The 22297-nt window shown below is 42.8% G+C and overlaps 2 protein-coding genes across 6 annotated transcripts in view; both read left to right on the plus strand.

The window, feature by feature from the left end:
* LOC146980637 (glutamate receptor ionotropic, NMDA 1-like) overlaps positions 1–8152 on the plus strand; it is an 84637-nt gene extending 76485 nt beyond the window's left edge. Inside the window, exons 21-22 of the mRNA XM_085785720.1 lie at positions 2895–2993; positions 7129–8152. Coding sequence (XP_085641846.1) covers positions 2895–2993; positions 7129–7194 — 165 coding nt within the window. The 3' untranslated portion in view covers positions 7195–8152. The remainder of the gene's footprint in view (positions 1–2894; positions 2994–7128) is intronic.
* Positions 1–22297, plus strand: part of LOC146980638 (far upstream element-binding protein 3-like) — a 169318-nt gene that overhangs the window by 3101 nt on the left and 143920 nt on the right. The window lies entirely within an intron of this gene.

Genomic DNA, 22297 nt, shown 5'->3' on the forward strand with positions numbered 1-22297 from the left:
CGTCTGTAAGACACTGGGGAACTGTTTTTAGTTTGTGTAGAAGGGGCATACTGCTCCTTTAACAGCTCACCATTACTCTGACTGCTGTTCCCTGGTGTGTTCACTGACCTCATGTACTCCAACGTCAATGCACCTGATGTGAAGTGGATCCGCCTTCCTCCAAGAACAAAGAACAGAGCTACGGTGGCCCTGACGCTCAAACACTGTCTGTTTCACATGTTCAAACTCTACCTAATTTCAGATTCGCTGATTTGAAACATCTTTTTGACTTTTCATGAACAATATCATGTGTAGAGTAATCCAACGTTAAGCTCAGTATCTACATGTATGTGATTATGTGATGATTATTGTATTAGATGTTTCATATTAATAACAACAAGAAAGATGTGAATGGACCAGAGACTGAAGGTCAAAGGTCAAACTGTGGGTTTCTTTTTATGATGTTTGAAGTTGAACATCATGACACCATCATTCATGTGTTGCAGCCCCTCCCCTCTGTGTTTTGTGTTCACACATACACACACACACACACACACACACACACACACACACACACACACTGGCATTATAGCAGCACAGTGTTGGTATAATGATCTGATGTGTTCAGGTTTAACAACCCCCCCCCCCCCCCCAGGTGTCGTCCCCTCTGTTGTGTTTGACGTTTGTGTCTTTGAGCCTCGTGTCATTGATTTACCTGCTGCTGTGTGTTCGGCGGTAAAACAGAGTCACGCTCTTTGTTTTACTGAAACATAAAAACATCAACTCATCTCAAACACAAGCTACACACACACACACACACACACACACACACACACACACACACTTTACTGTGTGTGGTACTGCACCAGTCCATTCAGTGTTATTCTGTACTAGTCCAACATACTGTCACAGTAATATTGTACAGCAGTATCATTTATTATAACATATATATACTGTATATACTATATGTTACTGTGCTGTATGGTGTCTCATAGGACTGTTACTGTATTACACCATGCTGCTACACAACATTACACTGTATGAAGTAGTTAAAGTGCACTATGGTCAACTCACTGTAAATACACACTGTTACACACACACTGACTCAGTCATCAGCGATAGTGAGTTCAGTAACTTCAGCGATAGTAAGTTCAGCGAATTCTGCGATAGTGAGTTCAGCGATAGTGAGTTCAGTGATAGTGAGTTCAGCGATAGAGAGTTCAGTGAGTTCAGTGATAGTGAATTTAGTGAATTCGGCGATAGTGAGTTCAGTGAATTCAGCAATAGTGAGTTCAGCGATAGTGAATTCAGCGATAGTGAGTTCAGTGATAGTGAGTTCAGTGAGTTCAGTGATAGTGAGTTCAGTGAGTTAAGCTATAGTGAATTCAGTGATAGTGAATTCAGTGAATTCGGCGAGAGTGAATTCAGTGAATTCAGCTATAGTGAATTCAGCTATGTGAGTTTAGTGAATTCAGTGAATTCAGCGTTAGTGAGTTCAGTGATGGTGAATTCAGCGATAGTGAGTTTAGCGATAGTGAGTTCAGTGATGGTGAATTCATCGTGAGTTCAGTGATAGTGAGTTCAGTGAATTCAGCTACAGTGAGTTCAGTGGATTCAGCGATAGTGAGTTCAGTGATAGTCAGTTCAGTGAGTGTGAGTTTAGTGATTTCAGCGATAGTGAGTTCTGTGAATTCAGCGATAGTGAGTTCAGCAATAGTGAGTTCAGTGAATTCAGTGATAGTGAATTCAGCGATAGTGAGTTCAGCGATAGTGAGTTCAGTGATAGTTAATTCAGTGAGTTCAGTGATAGTTAATTCAGTGATAGTGAATTGAGTGGGTTCAGTGATAATTAATTCAGTGACAGTGAGTTCAGTGATAGTGAATTCAGCGATAGTTAATTCAGTGAGTTCAGTAATAATTAATTCAGTGATAGTGAGTTCAGTGATAGTTAATTCGGTGATAGTGAGTTCAGTGGGTTCAGTGATAATTAATTCAGTGATAGTGAGTTCAGTGATAGTTAATTCAGTGAATTCAGCGATAGTTAATTCAGTGAGTTCAGTAATAGTTAATTCAGTGAGTTCAGTGATGTTGAGTTCAGTGATAGTGAATTCAGTGAGTTCAGTGATATTGAGTTCAGTGATAGTGAATTCAGTGGGTTCAGTGAGTTCAGTGATATCGAGTTCAGTGATAGTGAATTCAGTGGGTTCAGTGAGTTCAGTGATAGTGAGTTCAAAGGGTTCAGTGATAGTGAATTCAGTGGGTTCAGTGAGTTCAGTGATATTGAGTTCAGTGATAGTTAATTCAGTGATAGTGAGTTCAGTGGGTTCAGTGAGAGTTAATTCAGTGGGTTCAGTGATAGTGAGTTCAGTGATAGTTAATTCAGTGAGTTCAGTGATAGTTGATTCAGTGATAGTGAGTTCAGTGATAGTAAGTTCAGTGATAGTTAATTCAGTTATAGTGAGTTCAGTGATAGTGAATTCAGTGAGTTCAGTGGGTTCAGTGATAGTTAATTCAGTGATAGTGAGTTTGGTGATAGTTAATTCAGTGAGTTCAGTGATAGTGAGTTTGGTGATAGTTAATTCAGTGAGTTCAGTGATAGTGAATTCAGTGAGTTCAGTGATAGTGAATTCAGTGGGTTCAGTGAGTTCAGTGATAGTGAGTTCAGTGATAGTGAATTCAGTGAGTTCAGTGATAGTGAGTTCAGTGATAGTGAGTTCTGTGAAATCAGCGATAGTGAGTTCAGTGATGGTTAATTCAGTGGGTTCAGTTATAGTGAGTTCAGTGATAGTTAATTCAGTGATATTGAGTTCAGTGATAGTGAATTCAGTGAGTTCAGTGATGGTGAATTCAGTGAGTTCAGTGAGTGTGACCTTGGTGTTAACGTGTGTGTGCACCTATCGTATGATTTATTTTAGGATAGGAAAAGTGGTAGAGAGACCGAGTCCAAACTGAAAACCTCTTTTAGGTCCACGACCTCCGACCTCAAACGCCTCAGGGCCTCCGGGGACGCCACGGTAAGGAGATGAAGACCACCTCCTCCTCCTCCTCCACCTCCTTCTCCTCCTTCCTCGTCCTCCTCCTTCCCTTCCTCCTCCACCTCCTCCTCCTCATGTCTGCATCTTTTCTTCTCTCCTCCCTCTCTGCGTCTGTCACATATTTTTATTTGGTCACTACCAATGTTTTTGTTTGTCATTTCTCCTCCTCTTCCTCCTCCCCTCTCCTCCTCTTCCTCCTCCTTTTTCCTCTTCCTCCTCCCCTCTCCTCCTCCTCCTCTTCTCCTCTCCTCCACCTCCTCTTCCTCTTCTCCTCTTCCTCCTCCTCTCCTCCTCCTCCTCCTCCTCCTCTCTCCTCCTCTTCTTCCATCATCTCCTTGCTGACTCATCCTAGCAGTCGTCTGTCCGCCATCTTCTCCATCAGCTCCTCTGTCCCGGTGAAGTCAGACAGACGAAGGACTGAAGACACAAAACGTTCAGTTCATCATTTCAGGACCGGGGGGGTCGGTGGTGGGTGGTCGGTGTGGGGAAGGGGGGGGGTTTGGTATAAATGACAATGTCCTCTTGCAAAGGAGAGGTGAGGAGGGTCAGACTGTGTGGTCTCTTTTCTCCCGTGGACCTTGTTTTGTTGTGCTGTCGTCGTCCTGTCTTCGTCTCCTTCCTGTCCGCTGTCTGTCCTCTCCTTTATGTCCTGTCTTTGTCTTTGTCTTTGTCTTTGTCCTGTCCTGTCTGTCCACTGTCTGTCCTTTCCTGTCCTCTCCTCCCTGTCCTGTCCTGTCCTGTCCTGTCTCTGTCTCTGTCCTTCATCTCACCGTCCATGCTTCACCAGTTCTGCAGGACTTCAGACCGTCAGACGTCGGCGTTCGGTTCTTCTCCTCTAACTCCTCTTGTTTTCAGGAGCTGCTGAGGTTCACCTGTTAACCCCCTCCCCCCCCCTCCTACAGGACTCTGCAGTTGTTGATTGATTGGCTCCGCCCCCTGCCACACGCCTCGGGACGATCACATCAGTTTGACTCTGTAGCCTCCACAGATCAGATGACGTCACTTTTTTTTTTTTTATGACTTTCTTTATTGGAAGAAATTCCACAGGTAGCAACATATCAGTACAACGTGACAGAGAAGACTTCCATTCTATCATTTTCCCCCATTTTTTTATCCCTCCCACAATCCCGACCCACTCAAAGGTGAACAGTTCTATGAATCCAATAACACGTAAACAGTACAGGGGCAGGGGGGCGGGGCTCTAACGTGGGGGAGGGGCAGGGGGGGCGGGGCTCTAACTCATTTCTCTTTGTTCTCATCTCTCTTTATTTTCTATATGAGTGTTTTTCCTCTCAGTGGATTTCAATGGTGTCCAGACTCACACACACACACACACACACACACACACACACACACACACACACACACACACACACACACACACACACACACACACACACACACGCTGCCTCTGTCCTCCTCTGCAAGCACGACTCACCTGTAGAGCCAAACAACAACAACAACACAACACACGACCCCTGGTGTTACCACTGGACATTTTTTGTGATAGTGATCACTCGTGATAGTGAATTCAGCGATAGTGAATTCAGTGAATTCAGCGATAGTGAATTCAGTGAATTCAGCAATAGTGAATTCAGTGAATTCAGCAATAGTGAATTCAGTGATGTGAATTCAGTGATAGTGAATTCAACGATAGTGAATTCAGTGAATTCAGCGATAGTGAGTACAGTGATGGTGAATTCAGTGATAGTGAGTTCAGCTATAGTGAGTTCAGTGAATTCAGTGATAGTGAATTCAACGATAGTGAATTCAGCAATAATGAGTTCAGTGAATTCGGTGATAGTGAGTTCAGTGAATTCAGTGATAGTGAATTCAACGATAGTGAATTCAGCAATAATGAGTTCAGTGAATTCGGTGATAGTGAGTTCAGTGAATTCAGTGATAGTGAATTCAACGATAGTGAATTCAGCAATAATGAGTTCAGTGAATTCGGTGATAGTGAGTTCAGTGATGGTGAATTCAGCGATAATGAGTTCAGTGAATTCGGTGATAGTGAGTTCAGTGAATTCAGTGATAGTGAATTCAACGATAGTGAATTCAGCAATAATGAGTTCAGTGAATTCGGTGATAGTGAGTTCAGTGATAGTAAGTTCAACGATAGTGAGTTCTGTGAATTCAGCGATAGTGAGTTCATTGAATTCAGCGTTAGTGAGTTCAATGATGGTGAATTCAGTGACAGTGAATTCAGCGATAATGAGTTCAGTGAATTCAGTGATAGTGAATTCAGCGATAATGAGTTCAGTGATAGTGAATTCAGCGATAGTGAGTTCAGTGAATTCAGCGTCAGTGAGTTCAATGATGGTGAATTCAGTGAATTCGGTGATAGTGAGTTCAGCGATAGTGAGTTCAATGAATTCAGCGATAGTGAGTTCAGTGAATTCACGATAGTTCTGTGATAGTGAGTTCAGTGAATTCAGCGATAGTGAGTTCAGCGATAGTGAATTCGGTGATAGTGAGTTCAGTGAATTCACTGATAGTTCTGTGAATTCAGTGATAGTGAATTCAGCGATAGTGAGTTCAGTGAATTCAGTGATAGTGAATTCAGTGAATTTGGTGATAGTGAATTCAGCGATAGTGAATTCGGTGATAGTGAGTTTTGTGAATTCAGCAATAGTGAGTTCAATGATGGTGAATTCAGCGATAGTGAATTCAGCGATAGTGAGTTCAGTGAATTCAGCGATAGTGAGTTAAGTGATGGTGAATTCAGGGTTCCCTAGGTCTAGTTTTTGGCGAGGAGGTTTATCTCTGGGTAAACTCTGGATGTCCCGAGTTTCAGAATGAAAGTCCATATTTTGGACCCGTAATGAATTTTAACAACATCCATGACCCTTCAACCTCCGCCTATGGGTTTTTAATGTATTCTAAAGTAAAAATTTTAACTAACAGATATCACCATGAAACTTACCAAGTTTATCACTCACATTAAGACAAATATTTTTTGTATTACAAGTTTTGTCATTTTATGTTTAAATGTGTAAATTGGGCAATATCTAATGCAATATGCATTATGCAATGTTTACATACATTTCCAGAACTGAAATATGAACAATGGATAAAGCTACTTTCAAAATTCTTGTTTTATTTTGTTGACACATTAGAGTCAGAAGTTTTTACAGAGGGGATTTTGGATATTTCTTTCTATCACTCTGTAAATGAGAAAATACTGTCATCAGCACTAAATAATCTAATTTCGCTTTTTTTTGTTTTTTTCTTTTTGGAATAAAATGTTGTATGAATGATATATCAACAATCCCCTCTGTAAAAACCTTCAGAATATATTCAGGAATAAAAAATAATAAAATTTGGCGGCAACCGGCAGCAACCTGTCAGAATAGAGACGAACTTCTGCTGCCTTTTTTTTCTTCTTTTTTTGTATTTCAGCTCCCCAATGACCAGTGTGATCGAACTTTGATGTCAGTCACGTGACGAGTGACCAAAACTGAAAATATTTGCCGTTTTGTTAGCGTTTTTGTCCAGATTGTAAAAACTGAAGGGTCGTCTGAGGGTTGCTGCTGCTGCTGTTGTTGTTGTTGTTGTTTGGCTGCAGGAAGCAGAGAAACAAACAACTGCTTCGGTCTCTGGGATTCTCAAGTCGTTTCTACTTCCTGTTAGAGTGACTTCAGTATAAAGCTCCGACTTTATTCTTCTCCTGTGTTTTATTTTGAAAATCTAAAAAACAAACCCCCTCTCTCTCAGCTTCTCTCTGAAGCTCCAGTTACATCAGGCCGGTGTCAGCCAATCAGAAGAGAGGATGAGGAGGAGGCTCTGAGCCCCTCTTCTGATTGGCTGACTGTTTTCTAAAGGGATCCAATAGAAAATAGAGCAGATTTCAGAATAAAAGCCTCAGAGAAACCGAATGGTAACAAAGAGTTTGTGTTCAACTACAGATTATTAAAATGATCAATACAGCTGCAGGTTCATCAACCAACCAATCGGCTGTGACTGTGAGGTTGGTTTCCACGGTTTCCACGGTGTGTGTGCGTCGCGGCCTGAACAGCTGACGTGTGTGTGTGTGTGTGTGTGTGTGTTCAGTGAATTAATTAATGTGTGTTTGCTTCTTTTTTCTCCCCCCTTGTTTGTCCCTCTGCTGTAGCCGTACCCGACTGACATCACCGGCCAGCTCAACCTATCAGATCCCTCCGTCAGCACCGTGGTCTGAGAGAGAGAGAGAGAGCTTCACTGCTGCTGCTGAGCCTCACACACACACACACACACACACACAGACACACACAGACACACACACACACACACACAGACACACACACACACACACACACACATTATGTAAACACACTGTTGGACTGAGCCCCTGAGACAGGAAGGAGATATGATGGCACCACTGGTCTTTTGGACACAAACACACACACACACACACACACACACCATCTGTTGTTCCGACCCCCCCCCCTCCCCCTACACACACACCCCCACCCACCTACTGCAAACACACACACACACACACACACACACATACACACAAACAAACACACACACTCGCCTTGCTCCACTTGTAGCCATCAGCCTCCTCCAATCAGAGGGTCTTTTACTTTGAAAGAACTGTTACTATACAGACTATACTTTTATTTTGGTAGATGTCTGTGATGTTGCACAGTTGGTTTCCTGTTTCCTGTCTGTCGCACCGATGTCATCCATCCATGGTCGTCTTGATCCTGATCCTGACCCGGTCTCAGACCCGGTCCGGCGACGCCTCGCTCCACAGCTCCACAGCTCCACAGAACGTATCGACCAATCAGGAGCCAGATCAGTGGTCGGTGGGCGGAGCCTCTGGGACAGGAAGTCGCTTGGTAACGTGGAGCCACAGACGAACCGGACTGAGGTTCTGTCCCGACTTGTGGGTTCTGAACCGACAATTTGGTTCATCTAGTTAACGTCTCCTTATATGAACACACACACACACACACAGACACACACACACACAGAGACACACACACACACACACACACACACAGAGACACAAACACACACACACACACGTCTGTTTACGTTATTTTTAGATTATTGTAGAACGTTTCAAAGAGACAGGAAGAGCAGTTTAAATTCAAACATTTCTATCCTGAGACTTTTATTTTGACAAGAACAGGAAAGGGTTAGATCAGTGGTTCAGTTTAGTTTATTTGAAAAGGGACAATGCACATTAATAAACATTGTATAAAAAAACACATGTAAATGCACCAGAATTAGCTTAAGAAGCTAGTTTTCATCGCCTGTCCCTCTGCCAGATTGCAGCTACAAGGCAATACAACCTTGAAAAGGAAACAATGGAATAAAATATTGTAGCCTAGAACACATACACATACTAACTGTCCATAATACATACATAATAAGTAGGCTACACATTTGGACGACAACAAGGTGATGCGTGTCCACGTTAATAAATACACATTTGACATCACAAATTTCTGGCAACCACATGATCATGTGATTGGGGCCATCAATCATAGGCTACATCAGCTCAGATATTTCTATACGCTGCATTTTATTTCAACTCGATTTATTGTTGAAAAAGTGAAAGTATAGAATACAGTTGTTTAAGATTACGTGTGGTAAGTTAAAGAATATATTTATCAATTACTAGACATTTCAGGCGACCCCATGTGGGGACCCGACCCCAAGGTTGAAAAACACTGGGTTAGATGATTGCCCACACACACACACACAGTTCTGTCACTTCTATAAATCCAGGTGTTGATATTTAATCGTCATTTTTCCTTCTCCCCTGGTGTATAAATCAAACTCCCCTCACGTCCACGTGTGAGACGTTCAAGTGCAACAGGAAGTTTTCAAACGTCTTGAATCTGATGTTTCCCTCCATGTTCGTAAAGACTTCCCGCCTCAGAGGCTCCGCCCCCTCCGCCCTGACAGCCCCAGTGCATGCTGGGTAATGTAGGCTAGTCGCTGCTCCGTTGTGTCCCCTGCTGATGATGTCAGTCTCTGTCTACCTCCGCTACACTGCCACTAACAGGAACTGATGTCCAGTGAAAAGCTCCTGGCTCCTCCCGCCACCGCCACCGCCAACACAACACAACTAGAAGGAGAACGACAACGTCACTGAGAACAAGAGAAACTCACTCCATCAGCTGTCACACCGAGGTGAAAGAAGCTTCGCAGCATTAACAGTAAAATAACAATCAAACAAACATTAAAAATTAATCAAAACAGAAGCATCATTAGCCGTTAGAAACTGTTACTGACAGAGGTAGCTAATGCTAACATAGCAGCTAAAGCGTCTGAACAGGCTAACACTGATGCTAATGTAGATGTCCTTCTCCCCTTTGTTAAAGGTTCAGTATTAAACTGTTTTTCAACCATTTCACATCGGTCCAAGTCGTCCAACCACACTGTGTTCAGAGTGTCAATCTGCGCTACATAACCTCAGCAATCTGAGAGACCGTCCAGACTAATACAAGTAGCTATTTTATCGTTTCGTCCAGACGGAATCTGCGTTTTCAGGGGGTGAAAACAGTATTTTTTGGAAACGGGTCCCAGAGCGGGAAAATCTAAAAAAAAGGCTGCCGCAGTGTTTTGGTGTAGACGCCCAAAACAGATTAGTGAGATGATGATGTCATACCCCCCACTGACCTGTAACCAAGGGGGCAGTTGTGGGTCTGAGAAGTGAAGCTCACTTCCGCGTTCAAAAAACTGCAATCCCCTCTTCTTCCTCTGGGGGCTGGTGTCAGAAGGGAGCATTCTCCATAGACCCCCATGTTAAAATCGCCGACTTTACATCCTCAGTAAACATGTTAAAAGCCTGGTGTCAGAACGTTTTTTCGTCTCAATTGATAGTTTCTACCCCCGCACAAACTCTGAGGGGGGTGAATTTTTTTTAAACTCTACCGTTTTACTGTTATAAGGTTAAAACTCTGACCAATTAGGGCGCGGAAACGTTGAGTGACAGGTCCGAGCAGCTCCGTGGACAGCCGCTTCGAGGCCAGTGGGCGGGTTCTCGGCCGGCCAATCCAACATGGCGCTGTTCAGGCCGCCATATTGGAGTCACAAAAACGACTCCCCAAAACCAATGGGTGACGTCACGGACGCTACGTCCATTCTTTTTACAGTCTATGCCTGTAACCTGAGCCACACCACTAGACGTTACAGTCTATGGACGTAACAACAACAACAACAATATCTCTCCAATTAAATCATCATCATCGTCATATTTGCTCCGACACGACTCCCAGTCAACATTTATTCTACTTCTAATGTTTGGAAACATATAAGTTGGATAAACAAGTAATAAAATAACATGCCTAGCTCCAATACTAGCTAAAGCTAAAGCTAACAACTGTTAGCTTTAGCTTTAGCTAGTATTGGAGCTGGAACTTACTGAAGTTTCCACGTTTGTTGTGTAGCTTATTTAGCTTCTTTAGGTTAACTGTGACTACATGGATAAAACTGGCGCAGCTGCTAACAGAGGGAAAACCGCTGTCTGTTTCCTGTTGCTAAGCTAAAGTTTCTGAGCGTGGCTAAAGCTAATGCTAATGCTATAGATAGAGCTAATTGTTACTGTCACTGAACATCAATATGACCAAGCTACTGTAGCTACTAGGCTAGGCTAACCAAAGCTACAAAGCAAAGAAATGGTTTGTGCTAAGCTACTGTTCATTGTTGGGATGATCACTAACTCGTTGATCAGTCCATTGATTATTGATTGATGAGTTGAACCTGAGAGGTTGTGTGTTCTGCGTTTATCTCACACACACGGAGATGAGTTGATCGACACGAACTCAAATCAGTTTTCTGCTCAAGTTCAGAATAATTCATCAGTTAATTTGATCTTTAATCAGAAAATGGATCTGTTTTATTTCTGTAACTTGAATAAAAGTCGGCCATAAACAACCTCGTCGGTTTAATGGAGTTCAGTTTCACAGACGACCCCTGAACGTGTCACGTGTGTGTGACAGAGGAACATGAGTGAGCGGTGAACTCAGCAGGTGAAGGTCTGATCGACCGGCCACTGTTTACTGGTATTGATCCTAGTTCACCCTCGGCCCGTGGACGGACGCGACCCGGTCAGGGGGGGTGAGGCACGTGTTCACCAAAATAAAAATCCCAACGGTGCACTGTACAAAATAAAAGCCCCAATGGTGCACTGTACAAAATAAAAGTCCCAACGGTGCGCCGTACAAAATAAAAGTCCCAACGGTGCGCCGTACAAAATAAAAGCCTCAACAGTGCACTGTAGCCTACAAAATAAAAGTCCCAACTGTGCACTATACAAAATAAAAGCCCCAACGGTGCACTGTAGCCTACAAAATAAAAGCCCCAACTGTGCACTATACAAAATAAAAGCCCCAATGGTGCACTGTACAAAATAAAAGCCCCAACGGTGCACTGTAGGCTACAAAATAAAAGCCCCAATGGTGCACTGTAGCCTACAAAATAAAAGCCCCAACGGTGCACTGTAGCCTACAAAATAAAAGCCCCAATGGTGCACTGTAGCCTACAAAATAAAAGCCCCAACGGTAATTATTACTTTATTATAATTTATCTGATCAATGCTCTTGATTGATCGATTGATGAACTATTGATGGGATTAACTGGGACTCTCGGTTGTTCTCAGTGACGTTTGTCTCGTTTCTCACGTCGACTCTGAGCCGCCACACGACTCAGTGTTTACACAACAACTACAACTACAAACAACAACATGTTTATGTGTGTGTTGTTGCTCCTGTTAACTGTTTGTTTATTTATTTATTTATTTATTGATCTGTTTGTTTGATTGTACAGCAGCGTTGTAGAAAAAGCTCTGAGCCCGTTGACACCGATCTTGGTGGTGGAGGTCTGAGTCTCAGAGACCAGGTCCACATCTAGAGACCTGGTCCCGTATTCCTAAAGATTCTTTAGAGAGCTCCTAACTGAACCTAAACATTCCCAGCGAGGAGTCTTAGCTTCGTGATTCCATCCAGAACATTCCCAGAGAACTCTGAGCAGGGAATGGACAGAAACTCCCGTCTTATGGTGCGTTCCAGTTGTACTCGGAAGTCGGGATTTCGGAGCTCCGAGTTTGGAACTTTCAACTGGAACGACCCCCGAGGTTGGATTTCTGACTCGGAGAGTTGGACGATCCACACAACCCCCCCCCCATTTAAAGATGGCTGCCCCGGTTGTAAACAGTAGTAGAAGCTCCTGTAATAATCCTTTTATTAACACTTTTTACTATTTGTTGTCACAATAAGTCAGCCGTGTACATGGTAGCCTACCTGTTGTTAGATGTGTACAGGCTATATGGAAATGCTGTCATAGTGTAATTTACATTTTTCATGTGTATATGCGAACTACAAAGCAGACCGTGCTAACAGCGGCTAACCGCTAGCCTGGTAGTTTCAGCTTTTTTCCGACTTTGTAACTGAAACGCTGATAACTCGGGTGTGACGTCATTCCCAGCTCCGACAGCCGACTTCCGAGGTAAATGGAACGCACCATTAGTGAGGAGGTGTGGTTGACCCCCCGTTGCTAGGGATGAGTCATCGCTGTTGATCGCTGTGATTGGTTGATCCTAAAAGCGAGATAAAAAATTATACCTTTGGTGATAATGGGCAAAGGATGGACCCTCAAATCGATAAACTGAACCATAGAATCTAATCTTATCAAGACTGTAATATTTCACATGAAAGAAAATAGGCTATCTGTTAAATGAATAGTAAGCTATACTTTAAAATGATCCTACAACATGTGTGAAAACTTCGGCCCACTTGCACAGTATTCACACAGTGATAGTTATATTTATTTGCTTATATTATATTAGTTGCCATGCTGGTAATTTTTGCACTTTCAACTTTCAACATTTCAACTCAGTTTGGTATTAACGAGGGATAGCTTTTATCTTTACTAGGATCTACTCTTCACTTTTTAGGGGAAATTCTAAGAAAACAAGGTGATTCTAAGAATTTTCTTAGAATTTGGCCACAAGGAGAAACTTTAACTCTTTGCACTAAGAATCTTTAGGAATACGGGTCCTGGTCCACATCTCCAACAGATCCTGGTTCAGCTTTGATTCCATTGGTTTTTATTGTTATTGCTCTTTTTTTAAAATCTCCTTCATGTATTTATCGATTGCTGTTTGGGAGTCGACCAATAATCAATAATGGGTGTAGTTCATCGTGAGTCTGTGGTGCAGCTCGCTTCTATAATGATGTCACAGTTTTTCTAACATTAAACGTTTCTGTTTTTATTTTGTAAAAAAGAAAAGAAGAAAAAAAAAGGTGTTTTTGACTTGTACAGACGTGTTGATGTGAGGTCAGAGGTCACACCGTCCAACCAATCACTGTAGACGTGCGTTGTTTAGTTATTGAGCTGAAGCCCCGCCCCCCCTCTGGCCTCCCAGCTGATTGGACACATGTAGCCGCTCGACTCGACTCGGAGCTTCTGCTGTTCCTCATCACACATCCAGTCTGAACGCGTGAAGGTAGAAAAAACTATAAACGCCATAGGTGGGTTTCCATGGAGACCGTTTCCTCTTTCTGACTGAGTTCATCCTGGTCTGAACTGGTCTGGTCTGGTCTGGTCTGGTCTGGTGTTCTCATTAGCTGCGTTTACATGAGTCCAAAAATCCTATTTACAATCAGATTAAGAGTCAATCAGATTCTAAATGTCTCATGTAAACACCAGATCGGATTGTATTGAAAGAGGAAGTCTACACTGATTGATAATCAGCTTCATGCTGCACGTAAACGGGGATTTGGTTGATAGAGCGGTTTATTCGTTCTTCGCATGCGCGTCATTATAGTACGTAGGCATCACGTATTGACGTTCATGGGAAATAGGAAACAGGAAATAGGGAAGACAAAGCCGGTCAAAGCAAAAACAAACATGGCGAATAAGCAGAAAAATTGGACCGGCGTTATCGAGACAAATCTTATCTTATAGAAACGTTAAAAGAACAAAAAATAATAGAGAGACTCGACGGGAGAAAGTCTCATAAGTGTAAACTTCTTCTCTTGCACCAAGGAAACGTCACTTCCTGTCAGAGCCGCAGGGGAACAACCGTTTTCCCAGAGACATGTGTGTGAAAACGCAGAATTTTAAACCTTTGTCTAACGCTTGTCCGCTGTCATTTCTTAGTTTGAATCACTTGTATCTGCTGACAAAGAGCTACAGATCTCTATGGAGTTTCTCCTCAGTGGATGTGAGGGTCTAAGGACAGAGGATGTTGTTATGATGGGATGTAAAGCCCTTTGAGACAAACTGTTGGTAAAAACGGGCTATACAAATAAAATTGCCTTGCCTAGATTAAAACACTTAGTACGATCGGGTCGGTACATTTTAAAACACTGTGTCTTTCACACAGTAACGTTATGTGTCTATGGGCGAATGGCTGCTTTTCCTCCACGGCTCTAACTGGAAGTGACGTTTCCCTTGCTCGCCGACTCATCTATAATCGTCTTCAGCTGGTCCATGTGTACGCAGATTGAATGTGGATCGCTTTATTTAGTGTTCATGTAAACAGGTGGAATAAGATTCATTTAATACGACTGTTTACAATCAGACTGAGGAAAACACCGCATGTAAACGCAGCTACTGAGCCTCGTTAACCAGAACCAGAACCAGAACCAGGACCAGACGACATCCAGTTTCACCCTTTACACGACACAGTTTTCATTCCCTTTGGTTGAATTAAAGGTTTATTCCACCTCTCTGAGTCTGAGCGTCTCTGGCTCCATGTGAACCCGCCTCAGGTTGGATTTATTTTTCTAGGACGTTCGTAACTTGAAAGTGTAAAAAAACAAACTAAAAGTGTCTGTCGCTCCGTTGTTGTTAGATGTAGATGATGTGTAGCTGAACCTGTCACATGTTCAACTCTGTTACAGCATCACATCCTGTTGAAACCAGACTCAGTAATAAACAACATGGAACAACACGGGTCTGTTTGTTCTTACTGTGTGTGTGTGTGTGTGTGTGTCTGTGTGTGTGTGTGTCTATGTGTGTGTGTGTGTGTGCAGCCGGCCTCAACAGGCTCTCTCAAGGAATTCTGGGAATTTTTTTTATTATTCAAATAGTTCAGATTATATAACGTGTGTGTGTGTGTGTCTATAATCTATGAGGTTATGTAAAAGAAGGGGACGCTTTATTTTGAAGGTCAGAACATCCTCTGTGTGTGTGTGTGTAGGTGTGTGTGTGTGTGTGTGTGTGTGTGTGTGTGCAGACGGTTGTTGACTCAGTCTGAAGGTCAACTCTTCCTGACAGACGACGTTCCGGTCAGGCCGATCCCTCGTTCACTCGTCCCGCTGCTCCGCCGCTGAACGCACCTCTGATGGATCACTGATTTGATTATTGGTGAGAATCGGCTGCTGTGATTGGCTGAGGCTGCACGGAGCGGAGTCAAGGTGAGTCCGGTCGCTTTATCCTCAGAGACACGGGCACACTGCAAAAACTCAAAATCTTTCCAAGAATATTTTGTTTTTCTTGTCAAAATGTCTCATTTCTAGTCAAAACTAATCTCTTTCCACTTAAAATAAGACTCATCACATAAAAATGAACTTGTTTTTAGATCATTTTCATTTGTTTCAAACTAATTTTCACTTGAAATAAGTAGAAAAATCTGCCAGTGAAAGCAAGTTTTGTGTGCTTGTAATAAGAAAGAAAAACTTATCAGATTATTTCAAGTGAAAATCAGCTTGAAAGAAGTAAAAAGTGTTTAAAAACAAGCTGCTTTTTATGTGATGAGTCTGATTTTAGGTAAAATTAGATTTATTTTGACTAGAAATGAGACATTTTTGACTAGAAATAAGACAAATATTCTTGGTAAGATTTTGAGTTTTTGCAGTGTATTACTGATGTGTGTGTCCATTAACACACCTGTGCTCTCTGATTGGCTGTGAGGACGTGATGATGTCATAGCTGTGGTTCAGAACCAGGTCTAGGACCAGGACCAGGACCAGGTCTCTGCTGTGACAGACTCCTCGGTGACCGGCTGCGTCTCCTCCTCCTCCTCTTCTCTGTGGTAGTCACGGTGACACTGAAGCACTTTCAGTTTGTTGCCGTGGTAACCACATGGTATTTTTAGAGCTGATAATGAAGCAGCAACAAGAAGAAGAAGGAGGAGGAGGAGACGATGACAGCACAGACCAGGTCCAGATTAGAATTAGAATCAGGACCAGGACCAGGTTACACTTTACAATGAGGTACAAGAGTAACTAGTTACTGAGGAACTAATGAGTAGTTACTGAGGAACTACACAAAAATGAGAGTAGTTACTAAGGAACTAAGTATTACTTAAAGCAGAAGACAGCGATCCGGTGGTTTTGGCTAATGCTGCGTTCCAGGCAGGCTTTTGAAACCGTAAATTACAGCTTCAAGTCACAACTTACGACTTTGTAGCGTTCCAGGCAACCCACTCGTGTTTCTCCGACCTGTTTTACCGGTGAAAGTCACTATAACGGCCACTCGTAACTTCTGACCCGTGAACTCGTACCAGATCGAACTGGTACGACTTCACAGGTCGGAAAAACACGAGTTACGAGTTGCCTTGAACGGACCATAACAGTCCTCGTCCCTACGTCACCACATTCAGGCGCATCCCTTGGCTGCACACACAGAGAGGACTGCCCCTTTATGCCGTTCTCTCTCCTCATTGGATAAAGGTTGTAGGATACAAGGAAAGTTTTCTCCTGGGCTCAGAGCAGAGCAGAGTGACTGACAGACCCGTGTTTCAGACCAAACACTCTATAGAAGTGATTGCTGTCGGAAGATACAACTATTTAAGACTTAGATTAACACAAATATATCACTTACTTCTGCTTTAACCATCAGTTACCCTTTGTGTTCCCTAAAGTACAGTGAGTAAGTACTACCGTGTTGTAAAGTATTCCCCAGGTGGATCCAGGTTCTGTCCCTAAAGGGATAGTTCAACATTTAGTCAGATCCTCCTCTCACCATGATCCCTATAGTCACAGCAGCAGGTTCATCTCCTTTAATTATCGCTGCATGTTGTTTTGAGATGGGCGGGGCAGAGACGTGAGCTGCTCAGTATTTCTACGTTTCCCTCATCAAACTCATCAAATACACAATCCAACAACTCCACAACGCTCTGGTGGACAAGTTGTGAGCTGCACATTCACCACGCTATGAGATGATCATGTAACTCAGTGGTTCTCACCAGTGCTTTAAGTGGGCCGGTACTCACCGGTACGGAGTACCGGCACTTCTAGATTTTAACCCCCGGCGTACCGGGACTTTTTACGGCGTACCGGGGAGTACCGGGAGTCTGGACATACTCTGTCCTGTTCTCATTCTCTCTGACCGATTTGTGATAGTGATGCCTCTTTCACCCTGAGCGCCACGGTTCTGTTGCCCTGTTCTCCGCTGCTCCTCTGTCTCTCACTGAGGGGCGGGGCTGCCGCGCTGTGCGCTCTCTCATCCATGACTCTCTCACATGCACGTACGGAGCGCACGCCGCTGCCTCGTCATAGTATAACTCCATGTGTCCAGACGAGATGTGAATGTGGAGCGACTAAAACCTTCGTGAGTTACAGTGTAAAGCCATTTACATGACTTTCCAGTGGTAGCCTACCAATAAGTAGCCTTCCACTTACTGTATTCAACATGCTTAAATGTGAGTCATATTTCCCAAAATGCTTAACACTACTCGTTAACAAGAGCAGAGTAAAATGAAAGCTCTTACTGAGAAACACTGTGAAACTGTTGCTGTCAGCTTGTTAGAACAATGACAGCTGTCTGTGGAGGCTGTTTATTTGGCCACAAATCACAAAAACTTCTTGATTTTAGTGAAAATTTTAATTTGGCAATAATTTAGGACAGCAATTAGGGAAGGATAGAGATACTTTATGAAGTGGGTAAACTTAAAATAACAAATACTGATTCATTTGTCGTCATACATTATTCACAGATGGATTTTAACAAGAAAATACTTTTTAAAAATCTTTCTGGAAAGTTCAATTGAACGTTTTTCTTTTTTTAATCAACATCATATTTGAATGTAAAGTAGCCTGTCACTTAATGATGTGCTGGTATCGACCGCCCACCGCCTAATTTACCAGCCAACAGCTGAAAAGGGGAGTACCGGCACTTATTTTTTCCCACTTAAAGCACTGGTTCTCACACTGTTTTACACCAAGGACCCGAAACTGACACAATATTTAGACCACAGACCCCCACTGGACAACGAAGCAAACACCAGAAATACACAAATATTTGTTCTGAGACTGAAGAACGTTACTTTTTTAGTCAATATACATTCAAATTAGGGCCAATGGCGTACATTTGTGGAAATATTGTAGAGAAAAAAAAAAAGTTTTCTAGAAAAAAAGTGGGAAAATGTTTTTAAAAGGTTTTTTTTTATTATTATTATAGAAAAAAGTGGTAAAATTTCAAGAAAAGGTTGAGGACCCCCTTGAATCCCACTTTAAGAACCATTGATTAGAGACAGAGTTGTTTAGAGGTAAAAGCAGCCGGAACTACATTCCAGACACGGCTGCTGGGCGGAGGGATTTCAGAAGAGAAAGTAGTTCAGAGTATTTGCTTCATGTGTCGTAATGTTTATATTACATAATGATTTTGTCTCTGCCCCGCCCATCATGCACTGATAATTAAAGGTGATGAACCTGCTTCTGTGACTATAGGGGTTATGGTGAGAGGAGGATCTGACTAAATGTTGAACTGGCCCTTTAAAGGGATAGTATCATTTTTTTTAAGTGGGGTTGTATGATCTCCAAATAGCCCCTAAGTACTCAAAGTGCAGGAAAAACACAGTTTTTATTTGGACCTAACCAACTGCTGATCGGCGGGCGCTAACCCTGGGCGGAGGGATACGTGAGTTGGTTAGGTCCAAATAAAAACTGTGTTTTTTCTGCACTTTGAGGGGCTGGAAAAAATTATATTATAGTGAACAATGGAACTGTGTATTTTATTTCAGGTAAAACCTCTTTTAGGCCGTGAAAATAGGCCGTTTCTTTGGGTCTGTTCACAACACTGTATGTTGTAAATCTCTGGGCAGGGCTATTATGGGCTGGCGTTGCTAACGGGAGGAGTGCAGAGAGTCTTCTACTGCAATTAAAGTATTTAGGGGCTATTTGGAGATCATACAACCCCACTTAAAAAAAAATGATACTATCCCTTTAAAGGGACAGTTCAACATTTATTCAGATGATACTATGATACTATCCCTTTAAGTGGCCTGGACTCAGACTCTGAGAAGCTTCAGACTTGGAGAATCACTGATGTGTTTTGTCTTTAATCTCCAGAAACCAGCTGAACCTCCAGAACCAGAACCAGAACCAGAACCAGAACCATGTCGTCTTCCTCTCAGACCGGATGTGAACTCAGACCATCAGGACTCAAAGGTTTCTGTTGGTGGCTCCATCACAGCACCTCCTCCTCCTCCTCTGCTCCTCCTGCTGCTCCTCTTCTTCCTCTCCCTGTGGTCTGCTCCTCCTCCTCGGTCCCGGTCCAGGGCCCGGCCCAGGGCCCGGCGTGGCGCTGCCGCCCCCTGCTGGTGGTCCTGCTGCTCTGCAGTCTGCTGCTGATGCTGCTGCTGCTGCTCTGGAACTACCACTGTCTGTTCATCTCTGGGCTCTGCTCTCCGCCCCACGACCACCACCACCACCACCACCTGCTGCACAACCAGGTCCAGGAGCTGGTCCAGAACCAGGTCCACAACCAGGTCCACAACCAGGTCCAGGACCAGGTCCACAACCAGGTCCAGGAGCTGGTCCAGAACCAGGTCCACAACCAGGTCCACAACCAGGTCCACAACCAGGTCCAGAACCAGGTCCAGGACCAGGTCCAGGAGGTGGTGACCCCGTCCCCGTGGCCGTGGCGGAGCTCGTGACCCCGCGGTCGAGGTCAGCGCTGACGAAATGACATGAAAACATATTAAAGACTTGAGGAAACACATCTCCCACCTTCATGTCACTGTGAAACCAGAACCAAAACCAGAACCAGAACTAGAACCAGAACCAAAACCAGAACCAGAAACAGAACCAGAAACAGAATCAGAACCAGGAGAAAAACCAGAACAAAAACCAGAACAAAAACCAGAACAAAAACCAGAATCAGAACCAAATCAAAATATCAATCAATCAAAATAAACTTTAATGTCCCCGGAGGAAAATTTGTCTTGGACCATCAATGCTGTAGCTACATCCTGCAAAACAGATTTTAAAACCATTTCACACACTCACACACAACCAACAGAGATCACTCACTAGTAATAAATAATTATTGCAGAATCCGAACCAAAACCTGAATCAAAACCAGAACCAGAATTAGAACCAGAACCCGGTCGGAGCAGCAGAGGTGGCGTTCTCCTGGATCCTACATTTCCCATGATGCACCTGGAGGCCGTCTGCCTGGTGAGCTCTTTTCAAGCTAAAAGAACCAAAATAAAATAAAAGTTTACCAAAATAAAAGCCTGGTCATTGTTTGGCTTTAATTCTAATTTTTCAAAATAAAACATGAGCCGATCTCGTCTGTGTCTTCAGAATCATTTCACTGAGCTTTATTGATGATTGATTAGAACTCAACCCAGTGAACATCAAGTCCATTGATCTGATTGGAAACTCTTTGAAGAGTAATGATGTCATTTAAAGGTACATTCTGTCCAGATATAAATAAATATAATAAATATTCTTTCTATCATAGACTCTCCTGGTTTGACCTGTGTGACCTGTCATGTGAACACACACACACACACACACACACACACACACACACACACACACTGGGCTCATGTTAAGTGCATGTCTCTCACTCAGCTGCTGTTTACCTGCTCAAGTAACGAGCTGCTTCTGTCCAGACTCGTCCAGACACCACACAGCAGCAGCCATGTTGTCTCCTCCAGCAGACACAAACCCTCCATTACGGCTCTATTTCTGTCCCGGTCCTGGCTGCAGCACAGGGTTACCCAGGCTGCACAGCAGGGGCCCTGCATGGGGCTACAGAGGCACAGCAGCAGGGGCTCCGCTAATTATCACTTTGAGTCGTTTTTTAAAGAAAAAAAAGTCCAGGTTCTCTGATTGCAGCTTCTTCAATGTGAATATTTCTGGTTTCTTTGTTCCTTTATGACAATAAACTGAGACATTTTATTGACCAAACAACTAATTGATTAAATAATCAACAGATTAATCGATAATGAAAATAATCATTAGCTGCAGCTGTAGAACAAACCTCCAGGAGAAATAATATTATTCATATTCATGTTCCAGGGCAGAGGTCCAGTTCTTCTGTTGGCACCAAAACACAACAATGTTCTTCACAGGAAACCTCTAGTTCTTCTCATGTAGGAGACAACCTTCCTGTAACTATTATTATTACTATAGGCTATTATTATTATTATTATGGTTATGATTATTATTGTTATTATTATGGTTATTATTATTGTTGGTTGTGATGATCCTTTATGGACCAGTGGAGGACCTGAAGCTCCTGAGACCTGGTCCAGACCTTAAAACCGGTTTCCTGCCGGTGATGAGTGTAACAGCTGTCAGGTAGAGCTGGGGGAGGGGAGCACCAAAAAAAAAAAAAAGAAAAAAGAAAGAAAAAAAAAAAGCGTCAGGTGAGAAACAACTACACCGGAAATGACGACAGTGTGTTTAAAAAATAAAAGCCTTGATCAGAAAACAGGACATGTGGGTTTTGATCCAGTTCCACCTTCTTCAGGAGTGAAACTAACACACTCAGAGCTTCAGACTGATTAAAGGAAATTAGAAGAACTCATCAACACAGTTCAGACTTTCAGGAAAGTTTCCTCCAGATGTTTTACACGACGGTTTTGCAGAGTGATTCTGTCCCTTGTCCTGCTCTGCACATTTGGAAACATGCGCACCAAACTACAATGCACGATTAAGACGGCAAGCAGGATCACTGGGATTGATTATTTATTTAGCCTAGTTGCACATAAAATAGAAACTTGTATTATATATTGTCCCCAACTTGACTTGCAGATTCTTAAGAGAAAAATCTGATAAATATACAATTTATGGGATGAAGGTTGAATAAATGGTGAAATAAAGAACATCAACAGCAGAAAAACTAAACTAAAAGACCAATACAGGTGACGAAAGAAGAAGAAAGGAAAAAGGAAAAAGAAAATGCATCACAAAAAAATGCATAGGCTACATAAGTCAAATTAAGAATAACAAACATATGTTATATTGCATATTAATTAGGAAGAGCATAGGTAACAGTAGTTTTGCCAATATGATCAGGTGTTGGCCCAGCTGTATAATGAGCCAGACTGATTAACAGTAGATATGTTGAACTGTTAGTGCACAGCTGTACATGGA

The sequence above is a fragment of the Trachurus japonicus genome, chromosome 9 (genome assembly GCF_045865225.1).
Source record: "Trachurus japonicus isolate A0001 chromosome 9, Traja_1.0".
NCBI classification, from domain to species: Eukaryota; Metazoa; Chordata; class Actinopteri; order Carangiformes; family Carangidae; genus Trachurus; species Trachurus japonicus.